The sequence below is a fragment of the Hemitrygon akajei genome, chromosome 11 (genome assembly GCF_048418815.1).
Source record: "Hemitrygon akajei chromosome 11, sHemAka1.3, whole genome shotgun sequence".
NCBI lineage: Eukaryota > Metazoa > Chordata > Chondrichthyes > Myliobatiformes > Dasyatidae > Hemitrygon > Hemitrygon akajei.
In genome coordinates this window covers 29,627,929-29,649,862 of record NC_133134.1, presented here as the reverse complement: position 1 = coordinate 29,649,862, position 21,934 = coordinate 29,627,929, and the positions used below count along the sequence as shown (strand labels likewise).

General features: G+C 42.8%; 1 protein-coding gene across 1 annotated transcript; it reads left to right on the top strand.

Annotated features, from left to right (window-relative positions):
- Positions 1-442: 442 nt before the first annotated feature.
- Positions 443-19,315, top strand: arl6ip1 (ARL6 interacting reticulophagy regulator 1). Its single transcript, XM_073060533.1, has 6 exons — positions 443-594; positions 11,259-11,392; positions 16,648-16,767; positions 17,082-17,199; positions 17,780-17,864; positions 18,612-19,315. The coding sequence occupies exons 1-6, from the start codon at positions 553-555 to the stop codon at positions 18,728-18,730; spliced, it is 618 nt and encodes a 205-aa protein (XP_072916634.1). The 5' UTR covers positions 443-552; the 3' UTR covers positions 18,731-19,315.
- The last annotated feature ends 2,619 nt before the right edge of the window (positions 19,316-21,934 follow it).

Genomic DNA, 21,934 nt, shown 5'->3' with positions numbered 1-21,934 from the left:
AATAAACTATTAAGATTGTATTGTATATTCAAATCCCCACTTGCCTATTGTATCTGCAGATACTGGAATATGAAGCAAAAACAAACAAGCATCTTCCCCTCCCCTTTTTGTTGCATATTCCAGCGAACTGGACTGAAAAGAACCTGCAGTAACCGACGATTTGACAGTTTGCCCAAGGTAAATGTTACGACACAAACTTAAAATAAAAGCAAAGGACGCCGTCATGCTGAAACCTCGCAACTCGGCGCCGCACATTTTCATCATCCACCGAAAATAAATCAGCACGGCGCATGATGAGCTAAACTTGTTAATGAGAAGTGATAGCCAATCAGGAGCGCCCTGAAGATTCGAACCAACACAGGGCGGTGAGACATACAGAATGCAGCCAATCAGAATGCAGAAGCGCAAGATGCGCGCTTGGTAGTAATCGTCTGGGTGGAGCTAAAGCCTGCCACGCCGCGCAGGCGCAGTGGGGCCGAGCGAGGTGACGGCCGGAACGGCGAGTTATTTGTCGCTGAGGGACTGCGGCAGACGGGTCGTTTGAAAACCGCCATGGCGAGCGGCGAAGGAGACAATAAAAGCGCCAATTTGTTGGTGAGTCGGATCTTTGTCGTAGTGTTGCTGTGATTTTTTTTTACCGATCCGCGGTCGTGGACGCCGTTGTAATCCGTTACAAGCCGGGCCCGCTTTGGGGCGGATCGCGCGCCCTGCTCGGTTTAAAGGGGCCGCGCGTCGCTTCCGCTTCCCGCGAGCGCTTCAGTCCGCTCCCCGGGAGCCCGCGGTCAGCGAGCAGCCGGGGGCTGGGTCGGCGCACGGCGGAAAAGCAAACTACGTACCCCCTGTCTGGGCACGGCCCAGGGCTGATCGTGGGTGGAAGTCGGGAAGGACAGAGGCGACTACATCTGTCCATGAATCACGTTGGCTTTCATGCGTCACCGGTGGGAGTCTAGCCAGCGATTTGCAGCAGTTGAGGGTGACACGGCTGAAATTTTGAAAAGGGGTTTTTCCCCCCTCTGCATCATAAGTCGTTGTGAGAATTAGCTGTGTGTAAATTGTTTGCAAAGAGCATAACCATAATGATTGGCGTTCAGAATGGTTCAATGGTTCTCTTGTTCCACTTTTCCGACCGTCCTCCCCCAATACATTCCTGATTTTCTTTATCCTTCCATTTGCAGCTGTCTAGGTTTTAATTTCCAGAAAGCCTTTCATGTTTTTGATAAAGTAGGCCATTGAATCTGTCATCAATCTTCACTTGCGTCTAACCTTGCATCCCCATTCCCTTTATCCACCCACCCCCCGGGTTTTCATCCACATTAGATAATTTTTCTGCTGTGCCCTTAATCTGCAAACATTTCTCTGGAATGTGGGAGGAAGGCAGAGCATCCAAGCGAAACCGTGCATTCACGTGGAGAGCAATCAAACTCCATACGGACAGCCCTGGGCTTGTGATCGAGCTATGTCATTTGCGTAGACCTTGCCATATCACTGTCTCAGCTTAATGTGCTTGTCTTTCTAGTATCTGCAGTTTCTTGTCTCTATGATTTTCTTATTTGCTTCTGGCATCGAAATTCTGTCCAAAAAAGTGGTTTGACTCCACAGAATCTTGCTCCCACACACCCTTGTAAGCCCCACTTGATCCTATCTCTGTAATGTAATTGTGCAACTTTCCCTCTAGAAGTATTAAATGCTAGTCTTAGCAACTATTCTTCTGTGTCCATTTGAATTTAAATGACTTGGTATTGAATGTTGTTAGTATTGTTAATGCCCTGAGAGCGAAACGTTGAAAGTTCTGCATAAATGCAAATATTTTTTACTGAAGCACAAAAGTTCGGCAGGTTTTGTGGAATTTGGCTTGATTGTTAACATTGCAGTTGGCTTCTGCAAGTTCAATTGAATAGAAACACAAAAATACAACTGCAGATGCTGTGGATCAAAGAATACGTACACAATGCTGGAAGAACTCAGCAGGTCAGGCAGCATCCGTGATTGATCAATTAAATAGATATGGTTTGACAGCTTATCTGATTTTTTTTAAACTACACATCTGATCATTTAGAATTTGCCCATTACTCAACTGAAACTTCACCATGTGTTCTGCAGCTTTCAGTGAGCTTTAACCATAGTCTTCTGATTGAGGAGAGAATTTGATTATTGAAATAAGCTCAAATATTAAATTAAGGTTGACGCAATAATTTAACTTGCTCAATATGACAGTTGATAATGACTTCCAACTGTGGAGGAACAGGGTTTAGATTGTTAAGAACTTAAGATATAGGAGCAGAATTATGCCATTTGGCCTGTTGAGTCTGCCCCTCCATTTCATCATAGCTGATCCATTTTCGCTCCAGCCCCAATCTCTTGTATTTTTCCCATATCCCTTCATGCCATGACTAATCAAGAATCTGTCGATTTATGCCTTTAAATATACTCAATGACTATGCCTCCACAGCTGCCCGTGGCAGTGAATTCCATAGATTTGCCATTCCTCCTCATCTGTATTCTAAAAGGATGCCCTTTTATTCTAAGGCTGTTTTATCTGGTCTTGGACTCACCCACCATCTGCTCCATAGCCACTCTAATGAGACCTTGAAGGAAGGTACCCGTGTAGAACAAATCTTTTCTTTGTAAAAGTTGGAGTGAGCTTTAAACTGGAATATAAAAACAACAAGGCTGCTTTTGTATAAAACTAGAACATTGATAAACAGCATTTTATGGCCAATTTTTGTTGTTTGTGTATAATACCAGACATCACTGATTTGTTTTTAATTTTATTTCTAATTACATGGCTTTCATTATTCCAATTGGATGCTAAGTAGCATTTCAACTATATACTAATGAATCAGAATGAATTGCATTTTTAATTGGAATTTTCAAAGATTGTAATGAATGTGCGTTCTGCTGTTTTAAAACCCTTTTCTGAAAAAAGGGATATGATGCCATAAAGTTTTTTAAAACTCAGATATAGTCATAAAGAAAGTGTTACTGTTGTGCAAAATTCCTGTTGTCATTTTAAAGTTTGCCATGTACTATAAATAGATAGGAATAATATGGTCAGCAACAATAATTTTTATATTGAGCCATAGCTAAAATGATATGTATAACATTATTCTGTGTACAACAGTTACTTTCAGTGGGTCATTAGACTTTACAAGTTGGAATAGTTTTGCATATTCTAGTGTATAGAGGATTCATAAGATTAAACACTGGTGAAGATAAGTAATTGTTTTTAATTAATCTATTCTGAAAGCTTTGCCATATGTTGGAAGCATGCCCATAAGGGACAAGATTGGTTTTAAGTAACACTGTTCCCACTGGCCATACCTTGTAATAACTGTTGTATTTCCTGACCGTGTTCGTCTCACTGCTCAGCAGGGTTTACTCGTCTCTCTGCTGAACTGGTCTGCCACTAACAAATGGGCTCCTGAACCAGCTGCAGTGATGACTGGCTTTGTGGCCGTGAACTCATTTTTGTGAACTGTACTTCTGAATGTTACTTGCTCTTTATTGTTTGCATGATTTATTATTTTGCACATTGGATGTTTGATTTTTTTTCTTAATGGCTTCTTTGTTTCATGGTTGTCTGTAAGGAGACAAATCTCAAGGTTGTATATAGTATACATCCTTAGATAATGTACTTTGAACTTAGTCTTTCCCATTCCTGTTCAGACATATCGGTTCATGGCCTCCTTATCCCAAGTTGAGGCCACCATCAGGGTGGAGGAGCAACAACAACTTGTATTCTGTCTGGGTAGCCTCCAACTTGATGGCATGAATATCGATTTCTCCTTCCAGTTTTTAAGCAAAAAATTTCCTCCTGCTCCCCTCCTCTTTTCTCCACTCTGGCCTCTTACTATTTCTCATCTGTCTATCACCTTCTTCTGGGTCTGCTCCTCTTTCCCTTTCTCCTGTGGTCCACTCTCTTCTCTCAGATTCCTTTCTTTTCAGCCCTGTAATTTTCCTACCCACCTGGTTTCACCTATCACCTAGCTGTCCTACTTTCCCTCCCCCACTTTTATTCTGGTGCCTTCCCCCTTCCTTTACCGTCCTGAAGAAAGGTCTTATCCTGAAATATCAACTGTTTATTCTTTTCCGTAGATGCTACCTGATCTGCTGAGTTCCTCCAGCATTTTGTGTCTGTTGCTTTGGATTTCCAGCATCTGCAGACTTCCTCGTGTTTATGATTTATCTCTATTTTTGTGTATCTATCTAAATGCCTCTTAAACATTATCATTATCTCTGCTTCTTCTGTCTTTCCTGGGACCCTGTTTCAGGCACCTATCTTTGCAGTTTTTAAGCATTTTGCTTCAAAAATTTTCTCTGTTGTGTTAAACCTATGTATTTGATATTGAAATGTAATTTTCCTTAACTCAGTGTTTTGAAAATCTATATATGTGCAGTTATTAATGTGATTACTAAGTACCCAGTCATTTATATATATTGTAATGCATTTTATCAACACCTGTGGATGGTTGCCCAAAATTTAATGTTTGCAGTAATGCCACATTCTCTCCTGACTTGCATAGCTAGCAGTTCTTCCAGTCTGCCTCACTGATCTTTGTTAGATAGATAGATAGATACTTTATTCATCCCCATGGGGAAATTCAACTTTTTTTCCAATGTCCCATACACTTGTTGTAGCAAAACTAATAACATACAATACTTAACTCAGTAAAAAATATGATATGCATCTAAATCACTATCTCAAAAAGCATTAATAATAGCTTTTAAAAAGTTCTTAAGTCCTGGCGGTTGAATTGTAAAGCCTAATGACATTGGGGAGTATTGACCTCTTCATCCTGTCTGAGGAGCATTGCATCGATAGTAACCTGTCGCTGAAACTGCTTCTCTGTCTCTGGATGGTGCTATGTAGAGGATGTTCAGAGTTTTCCATAATTGACCGTAGTCTACTCAGCGCCCTTCGCTCAGCTACCGATGTTAAACTCTCCAGTACTTTGCCCACGACAGAGCCCGCCTTCCTTACCAGCTTATTAAGACGTGAGGCGTCCCTCTTCTTAATGCTTCCTCCCCAACACGCCACCACAAAGAAGAGGGCGCTCTCCACAACTGACCTATAAAACATCTTCAGCATCTCACTACAGACATTGAATGACGCCAACCTTCTAAGGAAGTACAGTCGACTCTGTGCCTTCCTGCACAAGGCATCTGTGTTGGCAGTCCAGTCTAGCTTCTCGTCTAACTGTACTCCCAGATACTTGTAGGTCTTAACCTGCTCCACACATTCTCCATTAATGATCACTGGCTCCATATGAGGCCTAGATCTCCTAAAGTCCACCACCATCTCCTTGGTCTTGGTGATATTGAGACGCAGGTAGTTTGAGTTGCACCATATCACAAAGTCCTGTATCAGTTTCCTATACTCCTCCTCCTGTCCATTCCTGACACACCCCACTATGGCCGTGTCATCAGCGAACTTCTGCACATGGCAGGACTCCGAGTTATATTGGAAGTCTGATGTGTACAGGGTGAACAGGACCGGAGAGAGTACGGTTCCCTGCGGCGCACCTGTGCTGCTGACCACCGTGTCAGACCTACAGTCTCCCAACCGCACATACTGAGGTCTATCTGTCAAGTAGTCCACTATCCAATCCACCATGTGAGAGTCTACTCCCATCTCCGTTAGTTTGTGCCTTAAGATCTTGGGCTGGATGGTGTTAAAGGCACTAGAGAAGTCAAGGAATGTAATCCTCACAGCACAACTGGCCCCATCTAGGTGAGAGAGTGATTTGTGCAGCAAATACATGATAGCATCCTGTTCTGTCTAAAACTATTTATTGCAATAATCAAAAGAAACTTCAATCCTCAAATCAGAACTTGAGATGTTTATTTTGACTTGGATTCTTCTTCCCTGTAGTTTTTCTTCAGAAGATGTTACCTCGTTGGGCACGGTTCCACAGGCATCCTCCAGAATCTCATCTATTAATGGAGTTTTAATATTGATTGTTGATATTTTCTGGGTTATTTATAACAAATTTAACTTGTCTTCAGATTTGGCTGGTTTGCTGAGTAGTAATCAATATTGTTATCCCTGTCAAAATGTTAGTTATTCACTTCAATTGTTATTGCCCTAACCATTAGCTAAGATTATATATTGCACATGGAAGGCTTTTGGCTCACTGCTGGATAGACTTCCAAATTGCTGGAAAGAGATTTTCTCTTTGGCATTCAAATTTAAATTGCATTTTGGCATCTCACTGGAAGGGCACAATTGGAATCCAATGCATTATAATATTTCATAATTTCCAGACTTTTGCAAACGTTCCCCACCTTATTCCCTTGCAAACATATTAAAATATTATTTGAAAATTAATTTCCTTAAATTCATATAAACTGGCTCTATGCAGACAATGATAAGAGACCAGTGTCATTCATAATCATGTTTGGGTTTTTGGTGTGTAAGTGAAGTAATCAGGTAATCTAAAAGCTAGCCAAAGTACTTGGATAACATGTTAGCCATGTTTCTAATATAATCATTTCTTGAAGTTTGCTTTTCACTTTCCAATATATTTTGAGGATGAGCAAATATTTTAGGATATTTTGGCAAAGAATATTAGTGTGACTTATTTGTCTACCCACCCTACATTCTCTTTGTAATTGTAACACAGTGGCGACCCACTTCCTAGCGCACTCGAACCGGCTCACAAATAGCCAGCGCACCGGCATAAAGGCCAGTCCTAAAAGGGCGCCAAGTCTGCTTCACCAGCAAGGGGAAAAGCCCGCGCGCGGGACAGGACTGTGAATACGTGCCCCCTACAGCATCCACGCGCGGGACAGGACTGTGAATACGTGCCCCCTACAGTATCCACACGTGGGACAGGACTGAATACGTGCCCCCTACAGCATCCGTGCCCGGGGAGGGCGGGATCAGGAAGGCTTTAAAGCGAGGCCGCGAAGTTCGAATAAAATCTTTTTGTAACTGCAGTTCATCGACTCCTTGTCGTTATTTCAGCGCTGTGTGTAGCACACCGCAACAATTGGTGACCCCGACGGCCCAAATGATATTTGGGCCGAAGATGACTGACACCGCATCTGTTCATGCAGTTTCGTTGAAACTGCCAAGCTTCTGGACGCTGCGACCTCACCTATGGTTCCAGCAGGCAGAAGCCCAATTCCACGTTCGGCAGATAACCTCAGAGGACACACGTTACTACTACGTGGTGAGCTCTCTCAACCAGGACACAGCGGCCCAGGTTGAGGAGTTCATACAGTCTCCCCCGGCGGACGGCAAATACACGGAATTCAAAGCCCTGCTCATAAGGACTTTCGGACTCTCATGGCGCGAGCGGGCTGCCCGCTTACTGCACCTGGATGGTTTGGGGGACAGACCGCCATCGGCTTTGATGAATGAGATGTTGTCTCTGGCCGGAGGACACAAGCCCTGCCTCATGTTTGAGCAGGCATTCCTGGAGCAGCTGCCCGAGGACATATGCCTGCTGCTGTCCGACGCAGATTTCAGCAACCCCCGGAAGGTGGCAGCCCGGCCGGACTTGCTGTGGAACGCCAAGAAGGAGAGTGGGGCGTCCATCACACAGATCACCAGGCCACGCTCCCAGCAGCAGACCAGACCAGGCCCAGCAGCAGAGCCCACTAGCCCCAGAGGGAGGGGTGAGGAGACCAATGAACAATGGTGCTTGCTTCTACCACCAGCGGTGGGGCGCAGAAGCCAGCCGCTGTCGCCCGCCCTGCAAGTTCCCGGGAAACGCCAGGGCCAGCTGCCGCTGATGGCTACGGCGGTTGGCCATCGGGATAGCCTCCTGGATGTGTGGGACAAGCGGTTGGGATGCCGTTTTTTGGTCGACATCGGTGCCGAGATAAGCGTCTTACCTCCGACGAGTTACGACTCCTGCAACAGGGCACCGGGTCCCACCCTGAGGGCTGCAAACGGCAGCACAGTAAGAACCTAGGGCACCCGTACGGTGCAGCTACAGTTCGGCTGCAGCCGGTTCACGTGGGACTTCACTCTGGCCGCCGTAGCCCAACCGATCCTGGGCGCGGATTTTTTGCGGTCTCACAGCCTACTGGTCGACCTGCCGAGGCAGAGACTGGTCCACGCCGAGACCTTTCAGACGTTCTCCCTGGGTGAAGCCCAGTTGACAGCCCCACACCTCGACTCCATCACGCTGTCTGACAACGACTTTACCAGAGTCCTGGTGGATTTCCCATCGGTTCTGGCACCGCAGTTCACAGCAGCCATGCCCAGACACGGCGTACAGCACCACATCCCGACCCAGGGACCATCCCTCCACGCCCATGCTCGAAGGCTTCCCCCGGACAAGCTCCGACTGGCGAAGGAGGAATTCAAGAGGATGGAGGAATTGGGGATCATTCGGCGGTCCGACAGCCCATGGGCCTCCCCCCTGCACATGGTGCCCAAAGCATCAGGGGGCTGGAGACCGTGCGGCAACTACCGCAGGCTGAACGAGGCTACAACACCGGACTGCTAACTTGTGCCACACATTCAGGACTTTGCAGCAAACCTGCACGGCGCACGGATCTTCTCCAAGGTAGACCTCGTCCGGGGATACCATCAAATCCCGATGCATCCTGACGACGTCCCCAAAACGGCACTCATCACCCCTTTCGGCCTTTTCGAGTTCCTCTGCATGCCGTTCAGCCTGAAGAATGCCGCACAGACGTTTCAGCGGTTAATGGACGCGGTGGGACGCAACCTGGACTTTGCTTTCATCTATTTGGACAACATCCTCATAGCCAGCAGCAGTCATCAGGAGCATCTGTCCCACCTCCGTCAACTCAACGCCCAACTGAGTGAATACGGCCTGACAATCAACCCGGCCAAATGCCAGTTTGGGCTCGACACCATCGACTTCCTGGGCCACAGGATCACTACAGACGGGCCAACCCCTCTGCCCGCTAAGGTAGACACAGTCCGCCATTTCCCCCGACCCACCACAATCAAAGGCCTTCAGGAATTCGTGGGTATGGTAAATTTCTGCCACTGCTTCCTCCCTTCAGCTGCCTGAATCATGCGCCCCCTGTTCGCCCTGATGTCAGGTCCGGGCAAGGACATTACCTGGGATGAGGAGTCTGCCGCCGCTTTCATTAACACGAAAGAAGCCTTGGCAAACGCCTCGATGCTAGTGCACCCCAGAATGGACGTCCCTACCGCCCTCACAGTGGACACATCTAACACGGCAGTCAGTGGGGTACTGGAGCAACTCATCGAGGGTCGCTGGCAATCCCTGGCGTTTTTCAGCAAACACCTGCGACCACCCGAGGTCAAATACAGTGCTTTCGACCGGGAACTGTTGGCGCTATACCTGGCAATCCAGTATTTCAGGTACTTCTTAGAAGGTAGGCCCTTCACCGTGTTCATGGACCACAAACCGCTTACCTTTGCATTCACAAAGGTGTCTGATCCCTGGTCGTCCCGCCAGCAGCGCCATCTGTCCTACATCTCTGAATACACGACGGATGTCCGGCACGTCTCGAATAAGGATAGCGTCGTGGCGGACGCACTCTCTCGCCCTAACATTCATGCCCTTTCCCAAGGGGTAGACTTTGAGGCGCTGGCAGAGGCGCAGCAGGCAGACGAGGAGATCCCTAGTTACAGAACCGCAGTCTCCGGTTTGCAGCTCCAGGACCTCCCCGTAGGCCCAGGTGAGAGGACCCTTCTCTGTGACGTCACCACCGGCCAACCCCGTCCCGGCAGCCTGGCGGCGGCGCATTTTCGACTCCATTCATAACTTAGCGCACCCCTCCATCAGGACAACCGTCCGGATGGTCTCCCAACAGGTTCGTTTGGCACGGACTCCGCAAGCAAATCAGTGAATGGGCCAAAACGTGCATGCACTGCCAGACGGCCAAGGTGCAGCGGCACACCAAAGCTCTGCTGCAGCAGTTCCACCCCACCCACCGGCGTTTCGACCACATTCATGTGGATGTCGTGGGCCCCCTGCCAGTGTCGCGCAGAGCGCGGCACCTCCTGACTATCGTGGACCGGTTCACAAGATGGCCAGAGGCGATCCCGCTCACGGACACCACCTCCGAATCTTGCACCCGGGCACTGATCGCCACCTGGGTATCCCGCTTTGGTGTACCGGCCCACATTACCTCCGACAGAGGCGCCCAGTTCACCTCCAGCCTGTGGTCAGCTATGGCCAGCCTTTTGGGGACACAGCTGCACCACACAACTGCCTACCACCCACAGTCGAACGGCCTGGTGGAGCGTTTCCACCGTCACCTAAAGTCGGCTCTTGTGGCCCGCCTAAGAGGACCTAACTGGGTGGACGAGCTTCCCTGGGTCCTGCTCAGCATCCGCACGGTGCCCAAAGACGATCTGCACACCTCGTCAGCCGAGTTGGTGTATGGCGCACCCCTGGTCGTCCCCGGGGAGTTCATACCAGCCCCAAGGGGGCACGAGGAAGAACCCGCAGCAGTCCTGGGCAGACTACGCGAGAGGCTCGGCTACCTGGCCCCCATACCCACTTCGTAGCATGGGCAGAACCCGACCTGCGTACCCAAAGACCTGCAGAACTGTAAGTTTGTGTTTGTACGAAGGGACGGGCATCGGGCACCGCTACAGCGGCCCTACGAGGGGCCGTTTACGGTGATAAGAAACAACGGGTCCACGTTCGTGCTGGATGTTGGGGGGAGAGAGGAGGTTTTCACGGTGGACCGACTCAAACCGGCCCATGTGGATGTGGCGCAACCGGTCGAGTTTCCGGCACCGCGGCGCAGAGGCAGACCTCCCAAACAGGGTCCAGCCCAGACTGTGGACATTGGGGGGTGTATCGCCGGTTCTGGGGGGGGGGGTGTTATGTGGCGACCCACTTCCTAGCGCGCCGGCATAAAGGCCAGTCCCAAAAGGGCGCCAAGTCTGCTTCACCAGCAAGGGGAAAAGCCCGCACACGGGACAGGACTGTGAATATGTGCCCCCTACAGCATCCGCGCGCGGGACAGGACTGTGAATATGTGCCCCCTACAGCATCCGCGCGCGGGACAGGACTGTGAATACGTGCCCCCTACAGCATCCGCGCCCGGGGAGGGCGGGATCAGGAAGGCTTTAAAGCGAGGCCGCGAAGTTCGAATAAAATCTTTTTGTAACTGCGGTTCATCGACTCCGTGTCCTTATTTCAGCGCTGCGTGTAGCACACTGCTACAACACCATATTTCTGTTTGAAATTATCTGTATGGATGGCACGCAAAAAAAGTTCACTAAATCAGTACGTGAGCCAATAAAAAACAACTGGAAGTAACTTTTTTTTTACACAACTTTGCAGGCTGCAGAAACTGCCCAGCTTGAAAAACATTTGGAGGGCTGGGGCGAGGTGATGCTTGCTGCAGATCGTATCTTACGTTGGGAAAAACCCTGGTTTCCTGCTGTTATGATGTTAGCTGTGTCAGTGGTGTTTTTGTAAGTATTGAATAAGCCATAGTTATTTATGACACATGAGGATCATTAACTTGTCATGTCTGGTCAAATTAGAATTATTTGGGCAAATACTTCCTATCACCATATTCAACCTGTAACCTTGTCTGTTGTAGCAGTTTGTATACTTTTAAAATGTGTTATGAACATTCTGTGAGGATGTCTGCTTCTTCCTTCCTTTCAGCCAGTGTTCCAGGTCCTTGAAGGCCTGGGTGAAGACACTTCCTCAGATCTCATGTAATCCTGCTATTACCTTAAATATAGTATCCCCTGGTTATGGACATTTTTTCTAAGGGAAATGAGACCTGATTGCTCATCCTGTCTGGGTGAGACTTGACTGTTGATATCCTATGATTAAATCTTGCTTTTTCCTTTTGAAAACTTAGGCAACCTCTCCTAAGAATGATTTTATAAAGGCTAGAAAAACTTGCAATTATCTTTATAGTTTCATCATATCCTGGTAGTATTAGTTGCATTTGTATAGTGTCTTTAAAAGTGAGAACAGACCCCTTTGTATAGTGCTATATCTGATTGCTTGCATCAGTAAAATGTATTATTGGCACAAATAGAAGTAAAATAGTAAAACCTAATTGTCATTACAGAAGTGTGGCTACAGAATGTCCAAAGATATTAAATGTGTTGGAAGAAGTTTTCTTAAGGTGTCTCCTTAAGAAAGTATGTGCTTGCCTAGAGGCAATTCTCCCTAACACCACATGGGTTTCCTCCCATTTCCCAAAGTAATGTGGATTTATAGGTTAATTGGCTGCTGTAAATTGCCCGTGTGTTTAATTGAGGTGGAATCTTGAGAGTTATAGGCATTTATGAAGAATAAAATGAGACTGGTATAAGATTAGTGCAGATGGTTCTTGGTGATTGGAGATGGGTCTGTCTCCATACTATACAACTAACTCTGTATCCTTTGGTCATCAAATTCTTCAAGGGCTTCTTGAGAGGCTAGATGCAGGAAAGGTTTTCTCACCTGGTTGAGACAAGTTCAAATTAAGGAGTAAACAATTTAGGGCAGAAAGAGAAATTTCACACTGGAATTCTGTATCCCAAAAGGTTCTTGAGGTTCAGCATGAGATGGATAGATTTATTTATATTAAAGGGAATTGGGAGGTTATAGGAGTGGTGCTAGAAAATGATTTTGAGGTAAAAAGATCAAATGATCTGCATGATTGTTGGGCAGGACTGGGGAAGGGGGATGGCCCACTCTGCTGATTTTCTTGTGGCCTTTGCATAATCAGACAAAAATAAACATTTAATTGAAAGCAAATCTAAATCTGAAACCTGAATATTTAAGCGCAAAACCGCAAGTCGTGGAAAAGGATTTTAAAGATGTTCTAGACTTGAAGTTAAAGATTTCAGTTAAGTCCACTTTTTATAATTAGGTCAGTGTTAGGAACACTTGTAATACAAACTGTGGCTTGAAAGCCTTGCTGTGATCAAACAAAATTCTTGCAATAGGGTAACATTTTTACTGCTTTTTTAAGTAATAAGGTGGATTTATCTATTTTAAATTGATTATGAACCTCTAACGACATAATTTTGTTTCCTTGATGGTGTATAAATGTAAACTGCAGTATGAAATGGTCTTTGACATTTGAAGATGAATTTTCAGCATTTGGTTAGCATTTGATTTCTCTGTGCCAGAGATGGAGCTGTGGTCACATCAGTTTTTGTGTGAGCTACCTAATGCTTCTGATGTGACATTTATAGCATTTAAACAAGAAATTTAATATATGATGCACATGTTCTGTATTTATAGCATCATCCAGTGTTTGTCCTAAACTATTGTAGTGATGTTTTTGCAGGCACAATTACTGGGTGATGTTGATTAATCCTTTTTGACTATTTATAATAATGTTCTCTAAGCAATTGGAAATTCTTGTACTCCCTGTTGAGGTAAAGTTGGGGGAAATCCTGACCCTTTGTAGACTTGAGTTTGAATAGATACAAAGACCAAGATCTTATTTAGGGTTCTAAACACATACTTGGCAGAACAACACAGAACACAACAAGTGGGGGGAGGAAAAAACAAGCCCCGTTTCTCCCTTCATTTTCTCCAGCAGACTTGCAGAGATGTGTAGACTTGGCTCCAATCAACAGGCCTCAACTTCTGCACTTTCAACTGATCCTTGGACTTTGGCACTGATCCCAGGGTCTGTAGATCACCAAACATTAGGTGTTGCTGATTTGCATACCTAGGGGGTCATCAGACCTTGTTCCACCTGCCAGCATAGAACTCCTGACTATGGAACCCATTGACAACTTGCTGACCTTGAAGGAAGGTGAGGGATATCAGCTCTCATCCAGGCTGGTCTGCTGGCCTGTCGTCTGACCATGGATGGCCCACAGCTGAATCGCTGGCCTTCAGACACAGAGCAGAAACTTAGACTCTGGTCTACCCTCTAATTCCCACACATCCGTGCGCCAAAATCCTAATCTGACCTGTAACTCTCCTCTCTGTTCCCAAAACCATCCCTACAGATCTTGGGCTTTTATACCTCTTCCCCAGTGGTAGTAATGCAGAGGACCTGAATCGGATAGCGAAGGTCTTTAATGATGGATGACACTGCCTCAAGATGTCCTTGACAGTGGGGAGAGTTTTGCCCATGTTAGAACTGGCTGAGTCAACAAGTTTCTGCATCCTCTTTTCCTGTACGTTTGAGCCTTCCTACCAGGTTTTGATGTATGTGCTCACTAGCCTGTTGAAACTTGTTTTGGTATAATTCTTGCAGCAACACTTAATTATGTTGTCAAGAAAAGGGAAAGAACATTATTAAATATTGATGTTACCAGATACTAGAATTTGAATCTAAAGCAAATTTCCATGCTTAGTTCTATTTTTCACACTACACAAAATTTTACAATTGACAGTGTTAAATGCTAAAGCTCACTGCTCTGCAAGGCTTAAAGGGGCTGGCTGCAAGGTTCTTTTGTCTCAAAGCTGTCTTTAACAGTAAAAACAGGGAAGTGTTGGCTAGCAGGCCTGTTTCCTCCTTAGACTGGTCAGCAAAATTAGTAATATACTGCATTATCATTCTGTATATCTGTCACCACCCCTTGCCACTCTCAGTCCTGCAGTTTAACATTAGACACAATGAATTTTGTGTTCACTTTGTAGTATTAAGGTTGTGTTTGTGATGTTTTGATAGTGTCAGTGGCATCAGTTGTTGTGCAGCTGTGCATCATAAACCCAGAATATCTTGTTGCCTCCTCATGTATTAACTGTTAATGCAGTGCCAATCTATAAGTAATTACTGGCAAGCAATACTGAATATCTAGGGTTTGTAGTGGGTTGAATGAGGAGGCAAAGTGTGATTTAAAAACTGAGATGGTTAACCTAAAACAATGCAGTGTAAGCATTTGTTAATAAAATTTTAATTTTTGTGGTTTTTCTTCTGTTTATGTACCATGTCATGTGAATTCTAAAATTTTAATTCTTGGAAGTGTTAATGAGGATGATCTAGTCCAGGTGTTACTGGTTTCTGAAAAGGTGTTATGTAATCTGTGAGAAATTATTATTTTTCATATGGAGGGAATAGTGAAAGACCCCCAGGGATTCCATTGGGCCCATTACATTTTTTCAACAATTACCTGGAGTTAGGGATTTGAGCCATGATTTCCATATTTTGTGAATGTGCAAAATTTGTCAGATTGAATTACAATGAGGATAGTGATAAATTGTATCACTAGTTGGTGGAAATGGTAAGTGTAAATGGTGTAAATGGAAAAAGTAAGTGTAATGCTGAGAAATACACAATTGTATTTGGGTAGGAAGAATGTGGAGAGGCAACATGGATAACAAGATGCAGTGTATGAGTAGAAGAAACTGACAGCTTTCTGACTGACAAATGTTATTTGACCTGAAATGTTAACACCATCTCTTTGCACAGATCTACTGAGTTTTGCAACTTGTGGTTGCATTTCAAGCTTCTTGCACCCACAGCTTTTTGTTTTTCCAAGATTTACAAGAATGGGTACCTGTTTGAAAGGCTAGTAGCAAGGGTATGTTAGAGGTTTGGGCTACTTTCTTTTGAGAAGGCAGAGGGGAGATTTTGAAAAGTATAAAATGAAGTGTGGGCAGATTAGTAAAGTGAGGCTGATCTCTTTTGGAGAGTTTGAAGATTAGAGATCACCAGTACAATATAAAGGGAGAACCAAGGTTGACAAGAGGAAGTGTAAAACTATATATGAGATTTCTGCTTGGAGTCTAGAATGCATTGACTGCTGGTGTGAAGGTGGCAGGGTCCATTGTGGCATTTGAGACTGAATTGGATAAATGGTTTAAAATAGATTGTAAATCCAAGGAGAAACATTGGGGGTTGAAGGAAGCTTCTAAAGAAAATTCATGAGTTACAGTCACGGAAGTGGAGCTTTTTAAATTTGTCAATTTCTCATTTAAATCTTAATACCACCAGCAAATTATTATTTTACTGCCATCCAACTAATTGTGTAAAAGAATAAAATTGTGTATAATTTACTCAGTTTCACACAGTTCAACACTTCACAAGAATCAGCTTTCTCATTATGGACTTTGTCTCTATTTCTCGCTCCCTCAGTAGAGCATTCTCTCTTCCCTCTCCTATCGGGCAGAAGATACAAACCCCCGAAAACATGCACCACCTGGCTAGAGGACAGCTTTTATCCTTTTGTTATCAAACTCCTGCATGGACCTCTTGTATAAGAGGCTCTTGGCCTTGCAATCTATTTTGTTATGATCTTCACTTTATCATTTACCTGTACTGCACTCTTTTGGTAGCTTTTCAACTTTATTTTTCATTGTTACTGTTTTATTCTAGCTCAATGCACTATTTTTACTGTATCTTGGTAGTGTGACAGTACTTGGCACCTGACACCTTCACTTTACTTGAATATTAATTGTTTAGTTTGGGTGCTGCTCAATCTTAAAAGTACATCTTTAAATTCTACAGCACTGAATTCCACTAATTTACTGAGTAGCCATTATATCCACACAGCGACCTGTTTCTTCTTTCTTCCATCCCCAAAACAAAAGAGGTTTTGAATATCAAACACGAGGAAATCTGCAGATGCTGGAAATTCAAACAACAACACACACAAAATGCTGGTAGAACACAGCAGGCTAGGCAGCATCTATAGGGAGAAGCGCTGTCGACGTTTCAGGCCGAGACCCTTCGTCAGGACTAACCAAAAGGAAAGATAGTAAGAGATTTTGAATATGTTTTGATTTCTTGAATGTGATCTTTTCTTCACAGTTTGATCTACTGGCTGGATCCTTCTGTGCTGACTGGTGTTTCATGTGCTATTATGATGATCTGTTTGTCAGATTACCTTGTTCCCACCATTGCTTTCAAAATGTTTGGTTCCAATAAATGGTGAGAAGCTTGTTTATTTATTTACAATATTTAATATTAAGCGTGGTTGAACATCTTTTCATTTGAATATATCCACGGGCAGAGTATTTTTAACTGTGTTTGTTTGGACTCTAAGTCCTAAATTATATAAGTGGAAGGAGGAATCTCCATTAATGATTGTTTGTAAAGCATGATGATTACATAATGTGCTATTAGGACTTTTGTAATAAACTGTTGAAAGGGAACTAAAATATGCTGTAAAACTGTCATGTTAATATAGAAGTTGTCACTTTAATATTAGTGTAGTCTTGATGAACTTAAGTTTTTACTAACAGGACCACAGAGCAGCAGCAACGATTCCATGAAATTTGCAGCAACCTAGTTAAGACTGAACGTAGGATTGCAGGCTGGTGGCGGCGCCTTTTTGCTCTCAAAGAGGAAAAACCAAAAATGGTATGCCATTCATAATACAAAAGCCTTTTTCCTAGTATACATTTGGAAAATCTGTCTTGATTCTGTTTAGAGTACAGTATGTGATCATTTTCCTTTAAAGGAAGATGGTAGTTCTTTACTGCATTATACATCATAGATCTGTAAATATTTAAAATAATTACCATACACCTATGCAAAACTTTTTTCAATGGAATATGCAGTTAGGTTAGGATTTAACCCATCTTGTAATAACTACTGGGAATTGCCTCTACTTAATTGCAAGCGTGTTCTCTTTGCATCTGTGTTATTTTTTAAAATTGATTTCCTAGTCCCTCTGTAAGAGACATTTAGCCTTTGCTTGATGTCTTCCTATATTTGGAATTTGTCAGGATTTGAATAAAACCTGAATTAGTGAGCTATCATGACACACTGTTCATTACTTTTCTTAACTTGCTTGTCTCCCAGTATCTCCAGTTGTTCAGAGCCATTAATTTGCCATGAATATATTCTTCCTGTATTCCAACACTTGGAAGCAGAACCTAGGAATGCTGGTAAAGATATTTTACCAATGTCATTATAGTATTCATTCTCTTCATTCTAGTATTTTATGACCGTGGTTACTGTTCTCTCTGTCGTGGCTTGGATTGGGCAACAGGTTCATAACCTTTTCCTTACCTACTTGATTGGTAAGTTACCTATGAGTTTGTACTTTAATTTATTTAGAATTGATAAACAAAGATAATTAACATAATGAGAAAGCTGGTAAACCTTTACACACTGCCTATCAAAACAAGTTGCTATGAATTTGAATTGTACAATGTTTCATATCAGAATTGGGCATGTTGCTCAAATGGTTGCTGCCTGAAACACTATTATTTAAGCATTAACAAGAATCTTGTGTCTGAATTGAGATTTTTTTTTACAAAATGTGTTTAAAATACTGTGCTGTTGAAAGCAGTGCAGAAACCAGGTTTCAGAAGTAATATGAATCTGCCTTTAATGTGAATTTCTATTTACATTGTTTTATTTGATGCAAGTTGGATTAGTAAGGAGGGTCACATTTGTTTTGCTTGAGTTCATTGAACTTGTATTCTGTCCTTAAGATACTTTTTTTATTTTCCACTGATATCTCTTGCTGTTCACCATTCTATTTTTCTCTCACCATAGTAACAGGTTCACTTTTGATTTGTAAAGTAAGCAGCATGGATTTGTAAACAATTAGTGAGGGGAAAAATTAATTGTTTTTTTTACAAGCTGTATTTAATCTTTATGGGTTTGGGATTTGATCTTTGGCTCTCTTTTTGTAACTAATCTTGTAAACTCAAGATTCATTACATAATGTGGCAAAATTGTTGTTTGTTTAATCTCCAACCCTTTAACCAAGCTGTTTATTATTTCTGTATTAAGCCATTCTTTGGTTCCTTTTCTTTCAGTGAGTTTCATTCTATTGCTGCCTGGTCTGAATCGGCATCGACTAATCACAAAATATGTAGGAATGGCTAAGCGGGAAATTAACAAGCTATTGAAGCAAAAGGAGAAGAAAAATGAATAATGAAGGGTGAACTTATCAAAGTTAAATGTGATTTAAATACTGGTGAAGATTGGAGCTTGCAGTCTTTCTAAATCAAAAAGTATAAAGTTCTGAGTATGTGCTCTGCTATGTAGTCTGAATAGGAGAAGTAAGAAAATGTTTATAGTAAATGAGCATGATACAAATTAGATTTGCTTCTCATTGTTCAAGTAAGTTAACTTTTCAAATCAAGAATTATTTAGTTTCAGAAATCTGTCCTTACTTGATTGTTCTGGTTTTGTAGTTTTTTTAAAGCCATGATTGCACTGGAAGTTTAATTATAAACTTATGTGAAACTATAGAATTGTTTGATATCAGTGCAATGGTCTGCATTGCTGATTATTTAGTGCTTGCATGTAAATGGAAACCATTTGTCAGCATAAAGTATATCTGATCTGACCACTTTAATTCTGTGTTTTAATTCACATGTAAATAGGATTGTCTTTCACTATGTATAAATGTTTTTGTGTATATTTGTGGCAAAAGTACATTTGGTCATTCTAAAAATGTAAACTCTTGAAGCTTCGCATTAAATAAAAAAAACTCATCTGATGATTTACACTTGAATTTAATTAGTCTTCCAACATAATTCCTGTAATGTTTTCATACATAAGGAAGATTTGGTAAGTGCAGAATTGAAAGGAGTACGCTTTTGAGCTGTGTACTTAATGTGCTGAGAAGGGCCTTCATTTCTGGTGTTTACTAGTATCTTCTTCCTCACTTTTATTCTGTTCAAGTGGCTCAGTTTCAGAGAAGAAATCTGTTTTGAGAGGTGTTGCATTTTAAAATGCAAGGTAGCACGGACATATTACTGCTGACTTCGGCTTCCAATACCTGACACCACTACCTGATTCTCATCACTTCAGTCTATGAAAAGCTAGTTACCCACTTCATTAATCTCTGCAACTGCATATCTGTTTGTAAGAGTGACTGCTGCTTAGATGTTTAGATAAAATTCCATTGCTGCACTAAAAATGCTATTCATTGCATTGTTTTCTATAAATAGGAGCTTCCAGACCTGTTAGAAATATCTGCTATAGCATAGGGACTTTTGAGAATTCTGCTGACCCCATGAGTATGTATCTTAGTAGCAGTAAATAAACTCAATCAACTGGATTGGAATGCATATCAGCCTAAACTTTTGTTACAAATGCTAAGGTCAAACCAGTACCACATAGCTGGATGATGAGGTATGAACAAATGGAGGGCAAAAGGGAAATGGGTGTCCACTAATACCATCTAACATGCAATGCAAGAAAAGGCATTGGGAATTATCTTGAGGTGTGTTTTATTTTTAAAAAGTGATGCAGTAGAGATGGGTAAGAAGGTTAAAGTTCAAAGTAAATTTATTATCAAAGTATGTACAGTATACTATGTACAACCTAGCGATTTATTTTCTTATAGGCACCCAAAGGAAAACAAAAAGTTGATAGAAACCACAAAAAGCATGCAAAATTCACCAGTTCAAAAGTACATTTCTTAAAGGCAGATTGCAGTGATTGTAGTTCAGAAGTATATCTAGTAGTTTGGTGTGCTGCTTGCAAAATATCATTGTATATTGCCAGTGCCATCTTGGAATTTGAATTATTATAAGAAACACAAGCTTTAGTTAGACAAAGGCTTGATTAAACATAAGGATATGAATTGGGAGGGAGGTAAGTGTCTCATAATTCAAATAAAGAATTGTTTGAAGAAATTGTCAAAAGCTAAAGGTTATTCTATCTTTTTCATTCTTTGAGTTAAAACCACATGAGAACAATGCAGAAAAAAAATTGAACAAAAAACTGAAAAGGATATGTAAAAATGGATCTTGAGCTGATAGGAACCTAAGACCACATGAAAGAAAGGGTTCTGAGTTTGTAATTCAATAAGTTTTACTAGCTCAGCCTGATTAACTGATATTAATAATAGTTGGCGTGTGTGTGCCTCAGACTTTTACACAATATTGTATTTGTCAATGCAGACATCCCACTCTGCAAAAACTCATTTCAGGGAGGTAGAGCCCCCACCCCCCAAACCCCATATCTTCCCCCCTGGTTGATCTCCAAGGGTGTATGTAATACTTCATTTAGTGATTTTTGTCTAATCTTTAAACCAGGTTGGGTATATGCAGAAAATGTGGCATTAAAATATGTACTTATATTATCATGGAGTGTTTTTTTTAATTCTATTACAACTTTAAGCAAGTCGACAGGGAGTTTGGCCTCATCACGTAGGATATCAATAGGGTAGCTCCTTAGCAGCTAGCCAGCTAGTTTAAATAAGGTTAACTATGCTAATGAATGAAAGAGACCTGTTAAACTCACCTCAATATGTCTTTTACATTTTAACCCACTGTGGGCAATAGAAAAGTCACTGTTGCAAGCAGTGCAGCAAGCTACACTATTGTTATTTTTGAGGTTGACTGTAAAGCCCACCCACAGAGAAAACTACTTAGCACGAAGAGAGACCAATCAGGATGCTCCCTCTTGCTCTAGCTCTTACTCTTCCTCTCCCACAAAAAAATCAATTTCCGGGATATTGTATATAACTTGTGGGCGTCAGGGAGCTGCTATCAATATGCGGGAGACTTCCGGGAGAGGTGGGATGTCTGTTAATATGAAGTGGAGAGCAAGTTTGTAAATCAGTTGGGAATGGTGAGGGAGGGGTGTGGAACAGGTGGTAGAGAAGGAGTGGGGTTGACACAGGTGCAGATGCACCCAGCACTGAGACATCAGGCAAGATCATTTGATTCCATGCTATTGATTTATTGATCATTACAGAATGTCTCTCTGGTGCTTCCCACTCCTTCCCCTTTTCACAACCATGATTCCCCTGTCCCTGCCTCACTTTTCAGTCCACCATAGAGACTTGTACCAGTACCAGGTTTGTAAGAATAGAAGAAATTGAAGCAGGAATAGACCATCCGGCCCATTGAGCCTGCCCTGCCATTCAATAAGATCATGGCTGATTGTCCATAAACTCAGCTCCATCTACCTGCCTTTTCCCCATAACCCTTAATTCTCCTACTATGTAAAAACCTATCTAACTATCTTAAATATATTTAGTGAAGAAGCCTTAACTGCTTCCCTGGGCAGAGAATTCCACAGACTCACCACTCTGGGAAAACCAGTTTCTCCTCCGTCCTAAATCTAATCCCCTGAATCTTGAGTCTTATCATCACTCATATGTCATGAATTTATTTTG

Excerpts from the sequence above, each read along its gene's own strand:
- arl6ip1 (XM_073060533.1), top strand. The coding sequence starts at position 553 with ATGGCGAGCGGCGAAGGAGACAATAAAAGCGCCAATTTGTTG. Across the intron at positions 16,768-17,081 it reads ATGTTTGGTTCCAATAAATG|GACCACAGAGCAGCAGCAAC; the intron begins GTGAGAAGCTTG and ends TTTTACTAACAG. Across the intron at positions 17,865-18,611 it reads TTTCCTTACCTACTTGATTG|TGAGTTTCATTCTATTGCTG; the intron begins GTAAGTTACCTA and ends CTTTTCTTTCAG.